This window comes from Etheostoma cragini, chromosome 12 (assembly GCF_013103735.1).
Source record: "Etheostoma cragini isolate CJK2018 chromosome 12, CSU_Ecrag_1.0, whole genome shotgun sequence".
NCBI lineage: Eukaryota > Metazoa > Chordata > Actinopteri > Perciformes > Percidae > Etheostoma > Etheostoma cragini.
Genome location: NC_048418.1, coordinates 5,454,297 through 5,468,275, shown reverse-complemented (window position 1 = coordinate 5,468,275; position 13,979 = coordinate 5,454,297). Strand labels below are relative to the sequence as shown.

Sequence of the window (13,979 nt, the reverse complement as noted above, 5' to 3'; positions counted from 1 at the left end):
CCGTCTCCCCCTCTTCTCTCGTTTTCTTTTCATCTGTCCCTTAATGCAGCAGACCAGTCAGTTCGATGAGGTGGTCAGAGAGCAGCTTGTTATCTGTGTTTCTCTAGGAATAGCACCAAATAGCCAAATTGTTCTCTTTAAAGCAGCTGCAAATATCAGGTCAGAATGTACAACAGAAGATGATCATTATTTGATATTACAGAGCATTACGCTTCCCACCTGTTCTTTTATCTAACTGAAAGTAACGGCTTTAACAACTGGTGCTTTGTATCTAAAATTGTCAGAACTGGGCTCAAGTATTGCAATAGAAAGCTTTTACCTTATTTGAATTATAGCTCAAATAGTCCCTTTATCTTGACATGTATATTCACGCTTGTTGTAAAGATTTGTATTATAGGCCTAAAATGGCAGAGGCCAACGGGTCATGCAGCCTAATGGAACCAATTTCTGGTTAAAAAGCATCAGGTTTTTATTTTAGACACCTTTGCTAGGTGGAGCTCCAGGAACTCTGGCAGTTGAAAACTGAATGTTTTTCTTTTCACATTGTGATGACAAGCTTTTAGGTGCTTATCTCATATTGGGGTATTTATATTAGGTGAGCCCTATAGATATAGGTTACCTTAATAGATATATTTGTAGCCTTAGTTCTCCAAAGGCTGTGCTGCTTATGTACTATTTCTGTTGTTTCTAAGAATATACAGCCACCTTATTGCCTCCACCAAGGAGTTTGTTTGTTCGTCAGTAAGATTACGGAAAATACTGGCCTGATTTCCATTAACTAGTGGAAGGGTGTAGCATGGGCCAAGGGGGACTCATTACATTTTGGATCCATATCACGGGGCATCTACATATATTATTTTTCAGTTTTTTTTATGCTCCGACATAGGCCATAGACTAGACGGAGGTCTGGGCTCTCTGAATGCCTTTTTAGTACTTTATCATTCGTTACTTGAGTTTCATTGTTGGCCCTTAATATATGTATATACTGTATATAATAAGTACATTTATAAACTGCTGGTCTACTTTATTTGGTGGAAATCTTGCCTTGTACCAATGTACCAATGTTGTTTTCTTTCACAATCAGGTTAGTAATATGTTTGCATACTGTGCAGAAAACATAAGGAAGAGGTTTTGGGAAGTAGTTGGGGGAACAGAACATCAGAGACCATGGTTTGTCTCCTGGGTCCATTGTGGACCAGTAGGTTTCTGGACACTTCTTTAGGACCGTAAGATTTTGTGAAAATGCTGATTAAAAATCATACATCTCTCTATGGGTAATTATAGTTAAGATTTATGGTTATTGGTCTAGTCTGTTCTGAATTTTCCCAAACTAACTCTTCACCACTGTCTCTAAAGGGTTATGGTGCAGTTGTTTTGTTCCAAGTATGATTGCTATGTTCAAATCTGCCGATACAAATCACACCAACCATCCGTTTCAACTTGAACAGCACAGGTTCCAAAATGACCTAAAATTTGCTGGAGACATTTTGAGATTTTGCAGCATTGTTGCTGAGTTTTGTGCTAAGCAACAATGTCTTTAATGTGGGAATATGTTATACAGGATAACAGAGAATGAGTTCTTAACAATGTATATTATTTCGTAACAATGACAGTGTTTTGTAATTTATTAATGACATCTACAAGCCTTGCAGAATTCTTTTCTTTTAGCTTGGCACAATCAAACACAAAACCCAGTGTTGATCCCTCTGCGTTCATGAGCTGTTTTGTACACACACAAACTAAGCCACACTTACATCCACACAAACATTACACAGACAGAGCATTATATCATTAGCGGTGATGAAGTGCCATGCCATGGCTTGACCTGCAGCAGTCGAGTTGATCACGCTGTCAATTAGTGTGCTCTCAGTCCACTAATTATACTGTCACATCCTATTGATGCACCATAGAGATTCGACTGGAAAAAACACAAACTCTCTGTGTTTCCTGGGCCAAGAGGTCAATGAGCTTGTTCAGATACTGAGGTCTGATTAGATGTACCAGGTGGCCAGGAAGAGGAGGACTGCTTGTGTGGGCAGAATGGAGGGGGAGAGAAAGAATAGCAGAAGAGGAAGGCTGCAGCTCAGGTGGTAGTCCAAATCTGCGTTTTGGAGAACCCTAATATATTCATCCTACAGTAACAAAGCATCCAACAATTGTGAGAGATTGCAAATTGGGGAGTCAGTCAGTGCAAGAAGTTGGTCCAAATTGAAAAATCTCAACAACTGTTGCATGGATTTCACAAACTTCTTTACAAACATTTATTGTCCCTAGGGGATGAATGCCACTGTCTTTGGTGATCTCGTGACCTTTATTCTAGCAGTATACCAGGGGGTTGACATTTCTAGTTTTAAGTGAAACAATCCAACAACTATTGGATAGATTTCCATGACATTTTGTAAAGACATCCCTGGTGCCCACAGGATGAATCTTAAGAATTTTAGCTGTTTTCTCATATGAACTCCTGACAATGTCTGAAAAATCATGAACTATCAAGTTGCTTGGAATGCCATCGTTAGACATGTTTGTTTGCATTGGCATTACACAGACTCTGTACTAGGAAGCTGGCAAAGTAAACACTGTTTAATGTCCGGTCCAACTGATTTGGACATTTGCATCCTCGCATACAGCTGCTCCGGGTAATGTCTAGATAATTTAATGGTTGCAGTGCATGTTTGAAAAGGGCTTGGATGATCCCCTGACTTTTCATCCAGCATCACTATGGATGTGACATTTGTAGTTCTTGGTACACACACTCCTGTCCCTGTCATAATGAATTTGAATAACTTTGGTGATCCTTTGACGTTTCCTGTAGACCATAATGATGTCAACATTTTAATTCATCCCATACTTTGTTTTATGACCAAATACTTGCATATGTAATGACATTCCCATCACACCCTAAACTAAGATGGTGAACATGGTGTTAAACCTGCTAAACCTCAGCATTGTAATTGTGAGGCTGTTAGCATGCTGATGTTTAGTTAAAATCATCAAAACAAGACAAATACAGCTTTCCAGACCATGGCTATATATTCTTATATATTCTAGATAGTTTTTGTTACCTGAAACATTACTCAATCAATTATTTGAATGTCAAAACTGTTGGTGATTAATGTTTTACATAAGTGATCAATCAACTAATTGATTTGGCACTAATAGATTTGTAGCAGAAGGCTGCGCTTAAAGAGCTGAATGGAGGCAATAAGAAGTCTGCTTGTCTCTTTGTACCGAGTGAACTAACTCTGATTTGGATTCATGATCCAATCCCACTGTTAGGTTGAGGCTAGTTTTGCTATAATGTAGTCTAGTTTAGGAAATTCTCTTCCAAGATATCCTCTCCTCCTCTCCTCCGTCATTATGTAGTTTTCTCTAGTCTGTTCTGGTCTGTTTTGATCTCCTTAATATTGCGAGCACATTCCTATATTTCCCCCCAGCTCAGACAGAAATCCAAAACCCTCTGCACTGTTTTATCTTCCAGCATCAGCCTGTGTTGATATAACCACTTGACGATAACACCGCTTGGCCTCTTTCCTCACAGTTTCCAACAGGGTTTCTACGTGAGCGCTCAGCTTTCATTTAGTTTTACCTACATCACGTCCTGGGCATTGGTAAATAACAAACATTCCCCTTTACTCCAGCCTTTTTAGTAGTTCTGAGGCAACATTTTGACAACAGCGAATGTAGGAAAAGAGTGCGAGGACCAGTTTGTCCTGCCCTTTAAGAAAACATTGACTCAGCCTCTGTCATCAGTACTTGCTGTCTGAATCCAGACTAGTGATAATAATCCTTATCATATTTCCCCATCCAAGGTGTGTGTCTGTTATAAACACACTCCATCCTCCAAGACACCAGTTTCAGTCTCCCTCTGCTCCATTGCTTTGTGTGATTGCATTTGCCTCCTTTATGTAGCAAACATGCTGTGTTGTATTGTGTGTTTGTGTGTGTGCGTGTGCACGTGTACGTGTGCGCGTGCATGTGTCGGGTGTATTATATGATATAATAACGGCTGATGAATGAGGAGTCTGCATTGCTGATAGAGGGTTTCCATTAGCATGTAGCGCTTGGCTCCCCCTCACAATCCGTCACACACCACATACACACAGAATGGGGGTAATCAATGGGATGATTTAAGAGCATCTGTTCTGTGTCCGCGGGGAGTGAATAGCATCCATCGCTAGGTTTCGCTATAGAGGCTTTTGGTTACAGATAGAGAGGATTTCATACCAAAATGTTTATTATTTTGTAACATGCAGCAATGTTTTATTGTTTGATATATATATATATATAAATATTTACACATTATTGTTGATGAAAAATTGTCTCTCTGCTTCCAGTGTTTAAGCTACAGTAAGCTAACCTGCTCCTTCTAGCTTCATATATAGCATACAAACGTCAGAGTTGTATCAATTTTCTCATTTAACTCTTTAGATAATCTGGTATAAGATATTAATAGTAATACCGGTAGACTTGTAGAAAGCAGCAGGTTTTTATAGTAGCACACCAGTATTTAAGGCTGCATTAATCTTTTCTTACATGGATTCATATTGAACTTATTACTAAAACTTGACAGGGTTAAGTGACTGTTAACAGCTTTTTCAGAAACTCGTTTTTTACAACCGTGGAATCCCTGCAGCTGAAAAAAAATCATGTGGATGTGGATCTATAGCGGTAAATACTATTGAACATATGTCAGAGAATCTCCAACTGGAGGAAACACCCTGACTAACAATGAACAACTTGTGGTTGGACTGGAAGGATGCCATTTCCTTCCCTTTCTCTTAATTATAAAAAATATTGGCTGTGAAAAGCTCTGTTCCACAGCATAGATTTATATCTTACTACACCCTTGATGTCTTCTGTACACTGTTTCCTTGCTTCATATTTCTGTCCTTAAATGGGAGCGATTGTGACTGTAAAAGCTGGCCCTTCTCAGCTTTGTAGCTGTCACTACAGATCATCAGATGTCTCTGTTATCTCCCACCGTAGGAACATTGTAATAAGTAGTGTATCAAAGTGTAAAACTGCAGCAAATGGCAGCAATCCCAGAAGATAATTACGCACAGTAGCACAATCGATTTTACGTACAAAAAGTTGGCAATATCTAATAGAGTTTGTCAATGAGTGTTTTAATCTAAAAATGTTATACTGTCAGTTGACAGTTATTGACATTTAAGGCACTAATTGAGTAATTTAGAAACTCAAAGATTTTTTAATGCGTGTTTCAGGTGCCTCAGTCATAGGCTTGCTAGTCTCGCATGCCAGACCTTCCTCCACAGCGCCGCGATGGAAGGTCTAGCTAGTCCGCAAAGCATTCTGGGATGGGAGGAAAATGTGCTCTGGTTTATTGGTATTTGTGTAAACCAGTCACAATCGTCTTGGGCGACTCTAAGCCCCTGACACAATGACGATGCCTCTGTAAAAATACCTTAGGACGGAACTTGATTTGATGGAATATGTGTAAATTCAAAGGTTGTTTTATGCTCTTACGTGACTAAAGGGCACTTTACATATATGAAGGAGGAACAAACACACACACAAAATAGTGCAAGCAGTGTTTGCTGGGGATAACAGGATTAACTAAGTCATGGGCCTTGGTAAACAGGAGGGTTTTCAGGGCTGTTTTTGAAGGTTTATATAGATACATAAATTCTGGGGGACACGTGCATATGGAAAGCAGGAAATAAGTTTTGAACAATAACATTATTATATGTATGACAGTTTTGTGGGTGCAGTGTATTAGACTAGTAGATCATACTTTATTCTACCTGTAAGAAAAAAAAGAAAAAAAGGGCACAGGCAGGTAAACCCAGAAATGGCCCTATCCTTGAGTATAAACAAACGTACCTGCACTAGACTCAAACATGCCAGCCGCTACATTGGTAAACATGAACAGACTATGGGAGCAAACATAATGGCTAAGAAACGTATGGGTAATGATGTCGTTGGCCTCTGGGAGGAGGTGAGAGCTCTGAACAGGACCAGTAGATTGCTTCTGTATGCCACAGAGGGGGTGTCTGGAGCTGATAATATAGCGAACATGTGGAGGCAGCACTACTCTGCCTTATTAAACTTAAAAGTTAAAAGTGACCCCTACAAAGTGGCAAACATTGTCAACAGTAATCCAGAGATAATCACCTCCAGTGAAGTCTGCCAGGCTGTAGCACAGCTATCTGATAAGAAAGCAAGTGGGTCAGACCACATCACAGCAGAGCACCTTAAGTTTGCAAGCCCAAAGGTGGCAGTGCTGCTTGCCATTTCCTTTTCTGGATTGATGACACATGGATTTCTACCTAAATATATGTTGTCTGTTACTCTTGTGCCAGTACTTTCGATAATACACTGGCTAAGGCTATTGGCCTATAATTATCCAAGTTCCCCACATTGCCTGCTTTGTCCTTGATGACAGACTTCACATAAAGGACAAAGCTGACAATGTTGGGAGTTTGGATAATTAGCCTTAGCCAGTGTATTATCTAAAGTTCTGGAAAGGATATTACTTGACCTTATATTGATACAACTGACAATTCATTTGGCTTCAAAGCTAAGTTCGGTACAGATTTGTGTGTCTTGAAGGAGGCAACACAGGGGTACATAAGGTAGAATTCATCTATGCTAGTTGGGTTTATTGATACTTATAAGGCCTTTGACAGAGTCAATCATTATAAGCTATTTGAAAAATTAGGGGCACCCTGACAGCTGGCTCAATTTTTCAAATAGAATCCATGCTTACTGGTATACCAACCAGAGTGTGCAGGTTAAATGGAGTAATACACTCTCTGCCATTTTTGGGTAAGTAATGTCAGGGATGAGATGTCCAACCAATTGACCAGATGCAAAACTGGCTGTATGATTGGTAACACCTTGGTTAATCATTTCATGTATGCTGATGATCTGGCCATTTTCTCCCCAAGCAGTGCTGGTTTTCAATAGCTCTGAATATCTGCTCTGCATATGGGGTGAAATATGATGTGTTGTACAACGCCAAAAAGAGTGCTGTCTTAATATGTAGGACAAAAGTGGACAAAGATCCTATGGGCATGTTAAATGCCTAAGCTAACATGCTGCTAAGAAAATTCCACATGTGCACGGATGATGTCAAAATTAACCTGTGTAAAGCATATTGCACTACTTTGTAAACTGCTCCCTTATGGACTAAGTTTAAAAAGGCAAGCATGCAGGTGCTTGCCTTTAAGGTTTCTTATAATGACTCTATGAGGATACTGCTCAGCAAACCCAGGTGCTCTAGAGCAAATGACCTGTTTTGTAATGTAGAGGTCAGCACCTTCCAGGCATTATTGAGGACGCTGACCTAAAAATTCATTTGTTGCCTGAACGTCTCCCAGAAGAGCATTGTAGTGCTGCTGGCAAATCCTCGGTTTAGTGGCATACGGCACCAATCATTACTACGGAAACACTGGTATTCGTGTCTTTTCTAGGTCCACAGTATTGGTGTTTCTTTTGTTTTTATTTCTCTGCATATGTTTATCTTTGTTTTGTTTTTTTATGTATGTTGTATGTCATGTCTGTGTCTTCTGAAAGAACCTTGAGTCTGGCAATAAAGTTGTTGATGATGATGATGATTATCCAATAGAAGTTAAAAATGATCATTAGTTTAAGTACCTTGGAGGCTGGGATCTATTTTTTTCCTTTAATGCCAAATTTGCGTAGAAAGAGTATGTAATGATTGCCCTAAGCAAGGTTAAATTAAACGGCACAATTTTAAAGGGGAGTTTTGTGACTCAGAGCCTGTATAGCAAAAGAATATGGGTGTTAACTAAGTGTCATGAATTTTTGTTGAACTAGTAAATGAGTTATGTGCACTTACATGAGGCGGTAGATTGTATAACGCTATTCCATTAAGTAAACTTTAAAAAAGCAGCCTTGTTGTTAGCTTGACAATAATATATTTCGGAGTGTATCTTACTGGTTTTGATTAAGGTCACAATACCAAACCTTCAGCTGAAAGTTAGACATGAGATATAAGGTTTTCACCAGATGATATACAGTACAGTGATATAAAACTCTCCAAAATTAGTTACTAACACTGTAAAGCAGATTTTGATTGGAAAACGAAAATGTGAGGCTGATGGAAATGCTGGTACAGTGTGAAACTGCCCTGCAAGTGCACTAACAAAAGTTATTGTAAAATGTAATTTTTTATATTTTTAACCCTGTTTGCTTTCTGTTTGTCTCTTGCAGCTCAACAGAAGAGAAATTCCGCTGGAACAACCAAGGTAATATTTCCTTTCAAATCGTACATTTTGTCTAGTACTCTATTGTTTCCTTTCCAGCATTACACACTGCTGACTGTGTTTTGTTATATTGGTAGCAAATGTAAAAAAAATAAAAAATACCCCATCATGCACTTGCAGTATATTGATGCAATCCTGTACAAGAACAATGGTGGCTGCAGCAGTTTAAATCGTCAATCAAACTCACTCTCTGCACTGAAAGTAATGGAAAAACAACTCTAGCAAAAAGAAACTCCTGTCTTTCAAACCTGCTCTCCCCTTCTGACAGCTGAGTTAAGGTCAAACAGTATTTGCAAATTATTCTCAGTATTTAGTTTAACCTATGTGGAGAGCCAGATGGGAAGCGTTTTCCACAAAGACGAAAACCAGCATCAGTGATTGGGAATTTAAAAAGGCAAATTATCACACCTCTCTGGGCTTGACAACTTCTATTACAGCTTTTTAGTTAAAAGCACCACCCATACATGACAATTAGGTCTCTCTCTACCTTATTGTTATTCATGTAGAGATTTAAAGGGTGTTGAGAGTAGTCTGATTGTGTGTTTGAGTGCAGGGTTGGCAACTTTTGACAACAAACTGGTGACTGGTCAATATGTTTTATACTACGCTGAAGGTATTTCGCCGTCCATCAGCTGCACTGAAGCCTTACCACTCGGCCTCAGAGAGAATACATTTACTCTGTCGCGAAAAAGGAAAAACACTCCCTCGCTCCAATCAGACCTTGTGATCTTATCATCACTCACAAATCATTAAAAACCCATCACTTTTGGATCAAGCAGGTATACAAATGCGTTTCGGCTTGTGTATGTGTGAGGGTGAGAGTAAATCCAACGTAATGCAGCAGACAGCACTGGAAATCTCTCACCAACAGCATCGACATCATCAGCCTGCAATCGCGTCAGTCAAAGTCAACGAAATCAGCCTCCTAAATCCACTCGAAAGGCCTTTCTCTGTCTCTCTCTTTCTCTCTCTCCATAAGAGATTAATGTTGCTCCTTAGACTCATTTATAAGTTTTATCCTCCTTGGCAGCCTTCGTTAACTTGAAGACACTGGGCATGTTATCAGCCTCGCTCTGACAGACAAACGGCCTGGTATCTGAGTAGAGGATGGCGCCCCTTAGACCATGATCCCGCAAGATTTGTTGCTAGATTATCAGTTAGGTTTTTACCCTTGACCCGAAGGTTTATCCTTCCACATTACTCTGCGATGAGACATGAGTGAGGCTACTTCTTTAGTTCTTAATCAGCAACTGAATGAGAATAAATCGTATGTTGATGGGTGAGATGTGGAAGGATGAGTAAAAGCATGGGTGTATGGTTATCAGCGTGGCCCTGGCAGGATTACCTTCCAGACTGTCTGGAGGCTCCAAACCCCCAGGTTTACAGTGTCAGTTGGTTTGAGGTGACTTAGTCCCGCTTTGCCAGACCCTCCTCCGAAGTGTGCTAATGGAGGGTCTGGCCACTCCAAATAACATTCAGAGATGGGAGAAAAAAACACTGCAGAGTGGAAGTGGATTGTCAGCGCATCAAAGTTAATTGTCTAAGTTTAAATTTGTTTGAGAAAATGTGCTACAAAGTCACAACTTAACGTATTTCAAGATGGCGCATGAATATGGAGCGTCTACCACAGTTCATACAAATGAAAATGTAAAAATTCAAGCCAATAGGAATACTTGTAATTGATGGTGGTGGTAAATATTCATGAAAAAGGACAAGTTTGTGAACGGGCATCATCGATTTTGACATTGAACAACTAAACATGTTACATACTGGACCTTTAAGCTGTAGTGACTTTCTTTGATTTCTGAATAGATTTAGGATGTTTATTGCCGGTGGACATTGTAGATACTGGTTCAAAGAGTATGTGCATGATGTGTGTTCCCATTTGACTGAGTTGTTATGACTTATTATGATGTACTTTGGGAAGAATTGTGTCATTTAGGTTCAAATGGTTAAGATCTTTATTGTTTCAATAAATTATTCCAGCCACGAGTCGGGTTTAAATCATATGCCGCCTTGTAGAAGTATAGAGGCACAGTCTGGATGTGGCAGAACAAGCTTTGTCTTATTTTCAACTCATGATTTTTTTCTTCTTCGTGTTTGGATTGTCCCCATATAGATGGACAGAAGGACATAGAGGAGGAGCTGACGACAGGCCTGGAGCTGGTAGACTCCTGCATCCGATCGCTCCAGGAATCAGGCATCTTGGACTCACAGGACACTTCTACAGGAGACAGTAAGGCCAATGTTACGATTAAGAAGGTCTTTTCACCGAGTAAGAACGTGCAACCCATGTAGGCTGAGTCCTTTGCAGCGGGTCAGGTTTCGAATCCAGCCTGTGGCCCTTTGCTGCGTGTCATCCCCCATCTCTTTCCTGTCTGTCTACTGTCACTATCAAATAAAGAGAAAAAGCCCCCAAAATAATCTTTAAAAAACGTTTTCTTTAAAGAAAAATGAAAGAAACACATTTCCTGTTCGTTTTCTTTGCTGAGAAAGTTGAGAAGGATAGTTTAGAAGAGAGCTGGTGGAACGCAATCAAAGACCAGCAGGGATGGTTATTCTGCAGAGCTGGAATCTGCAGGTTTTTGGCTGATTAACTGATTGAAGGTGTGTGAATTTACCAAGAAAATGCTGCTCACAAAGCCAGCTTGTATCTTTACACTAGTGAGTAATGTGGCATTGAAAAGAGTGTGTTCTGTCCTTTCTTGAATGAATACTAAAAAGAACACTATTGAATCCCTTTTTAGATTTAATCAAGCCTCAAGCACTTGCTCTAATTAGCATGTTCTACCTAAAGGCTGAACAAGAGCTTGTCTTTCATTAGATTTCATCACATTTTCCAAAAGTGCACTTGACAATATGACATAATTTCAAGTAGGATAAGCGTGGTGGTCCACACAATCTAAACAAATTTGTGTCCAGTTTGAATTTCGCCTTTCTTCTGATGAAATATAATTTTCTGTGGGTTCTACACACCTTTTCTTTGTCTGTTAACCCATGATGAATAAGTATGCTAACGCTAACTACTTACATTTGTAACACAAACGCACTTTCAACCTTTAAATAAATCCTCTTTTTCTGTGCTCCACAAGATTTGTTTCCAGGTTCTGGCTGCCAGACATTAGGAGTGAACCACAACAATAAGGTTGAGGGAACTACGACCAAAACAATGAGCTGAAAGACAAAATAGTTATAAGACAAAATGGTCTCTTTATCTTTCTAGATAGATGGTCTAAATTTCATAAGAAAATTTATATATACGCAATGTATTTATCTTGTGTCACATAACGTACAAAACACACATACGTAAGGTACTTATTTCAACCCAAACCCTGCTCTATTTCTAAACCTAATTAAGTAGTTTTGCTGCCTAAACCAAATAGTTAAGCGCTCATGGTGATTTCATGTATTTCTGTAAGATCAGGTTGGTGACAGGTTACGTTAAGATTGTTTCACAAGTGTTGTATTGGTGTTTTAATTTCAAAGTGCAAAGCAGTTGTTTACAGGCGCTCTCAGTGAGATCCTGTACAAGTGTTTTTTTCATTTGGTCCCAGGGATGATACCCATGTCTCTTGCATAGGCGACCCCATGGGAGAGAGCTAGCTGTCAGGAGACATGCAGAGTCATGCCAGTAGTTTGATATGCTAATCCATCCTTGCTGAGGTGTCAGCTGGCCTGCTGTTCACAGTGCAGAGAGGGGGGGCGCACACACATACACGTACACACATACGAATGCAAGTATACAGCACAGGCACATAAAGCCATAAATGGGCACACATAGACAGGCATGCATATAAGTTATGAATCATCATCTGGCATGAAGAAAACATGTAGGCATGTACAAAGTATGCATGCATAGAATGTACGCTCTGCAGTCAGTTAATATACACACATTGACTTTAATGGAAACCTAATGACTCCGCAGCCGTTCCCAGTTGCTGGAAATCAGGAAAAACATAAGTAGGCTATAAACTGTGGATGATTTATGTATTATGATCTAAGGAAAACATATGAATTCATTTGAAAGATTGTTTTAATGTTAATGAAAGTGATTGAGCTGCGGAATATAGGGCCTGGTGAACATAGATACAGTAAGTTCCTATTTCTTTCCATTTCTTCTATAATCTGTGTCTTTTTTTTTTTGCCGGGCCCATCAGCTTCAGCCTGTATGTAGCCATGAAGTTCATGTTTAAAAACATTTTAGAGAATATAAAATGGGTCAGCTGGAAAGATTAAAAACCAGAGACAGTGTTTTTTACTAACTCATGGAGTTAACATAAACATAATAAGCTATTAGAATGAAAAGAAGCACATACAATGAGATACATACCTGTGTGCGCATGTGTGTGTGTGTGTGTGCGTGTCTTCAAGACTGCAAATGCCTCCAATGGATATCTAAGTATAGACGACTGATTCAATATTAAAATGTGTCAATAGAGAACGCTGGTCATGATGCAGGATAAAATCCAGTCAACTGTGTGTGTGTGTTGTGTGTGTGTTGTGTGTGTATGTACATAAGGAAGATAAATGAGGAGATTAATGAGCCTGAGAAGGTCTATCAGTTTCAAAACCCTCTGCAACTACATGCATGCAGGTGTATGCAGATGTGGCGTGTATCACAATATTTATGAGTGACTGAGACATGAGGGTGTGTTCACTCGACTCTAAAACATTATTAAATATATAGACAGAGATCCTCTTATAGCACTCAATTTTTTTCTTTCTACTACAACCCTACCTCTTTCTTATGTACACACACACACACACACACACATATATATATATATATATATATCCACACTCATCCCCTTACTCTCTCCCCTCAGATGGATTCAGCTTCAGTGTTTCTGCCATCTGAGTGATAATGTATTTATGAGGCCCTTTACTTCCCCAAAGGCTCCAATACCCACATAAAACACTCCTAAAGTGGCAAACAAAAAATGTGGACAACAGTCCCTGGCTTTGCACACACATCTGGGTTTGTGTGCATGTGTGCGAGATGTGTGTGAATCCATCTGAAACAAGGGCAGGGTACAAATTCTTCCATTGCATTATTATTTTGTATGCCCATGTGTGCATGGATGTGTGTACTCAGCAAAGATAAGTCTATATTGGACATGGAGGCCTTGATCTAGTAAACTCACTCAGCACTCTTAGTTTATTATCCCATTTTAATAATGCACAATCACCAGCTGCACTGCCTACAGGAGCCATTCACTTTACTTTTAAGTGACTTTTCACTTTAGTCAAGCCTTATTTTTCCAATGCGCTTATCCAGAGTGACTCCATTTGCCGTTAGCTGCTGACTTTATCTCTCCCATGCAGTTTATATTGACCACTGGCAAGCTATGATTTCTCAGTCTCTTCTGTTTATTTATCACAAACAAGGAAAGTGTCTGCTTGTGTCATGCGCTGTTCTTGTTTTGTTTCTTAGACCGCTGGCAAAAAAAGTGACATCAGAGGAGATTAAAGGGATAGCCACTGTTGATGGAGGACAGCTCAAGAACTCCTTTGAGACCACAAATGCCGAGCGCTAGGAATGTATAGGTCTATTTAGAGCTGATATAATGTAGTAAGGTTATTCTCCAGTGCAGTGAGTTGTTTGACAGAAAGCCAGACAGATGTAGCAGTGGTAAAAGCGGAGTGCATTCTTGTGTTACTGCAAAAAACTGCTACCCGGAGACGACATGTTTGTAGGAACATTTGGGTAAAAACGGGTTTTAT

The 13,979-nt window shown here is 39.6% G+C and overlaps 1 protein-coding gene and 1 long non-coding RNA gene across 19 annotated transcripts in view; one reads left to right on the top strand and one right to left on the bottom strand.

The window, feature by feature from the left end:
- The window catches only part of ctnnd2b (catenin (cadherin-associated protein), delta 2b), a 140,072-nt gene that overhangs the window by 66,197 nt on the left and 59,896 nt on the right, over positions 1–13,979 (top strand). For 10 of the 18 annotated variants that reach the window (XM_034887620.1, XM_034887615.1, XM_034887621.1 and 7 more), the window contains 2 exons: positions 8,203–8,237; positions 10,375–10,491. In XM_034887620.1, the coding sequence (XP_034743511.1) occupies positions 8,203–8,237; positions 10,375–10,491 (152 nt within the window). Of the gene's footprint in view, positions 1–8,202; positions 8,238–10,365; positions 10,492–13,979 lie in introns of all 18 variants that reach the window. The other 8 variants (XM_034887613.1, XM_034887605.1, XM_034887604.1 and 5 more) reach the window with 1 other exon arrangement.
- On the bottom strand, positions 9,879–12,580 carry LOC117954109. Its single transcript, XR_004658743.1, has 3 exons — positions 12,568–12,580; positions 11,024–11,028; positions 9,879–10,037 (listed from the first exon to the last, which is right to left on the bottom strand). It is a non-coding gene; the product is annotated as an uncharacterized LOC117954109 (long non-coding RNA).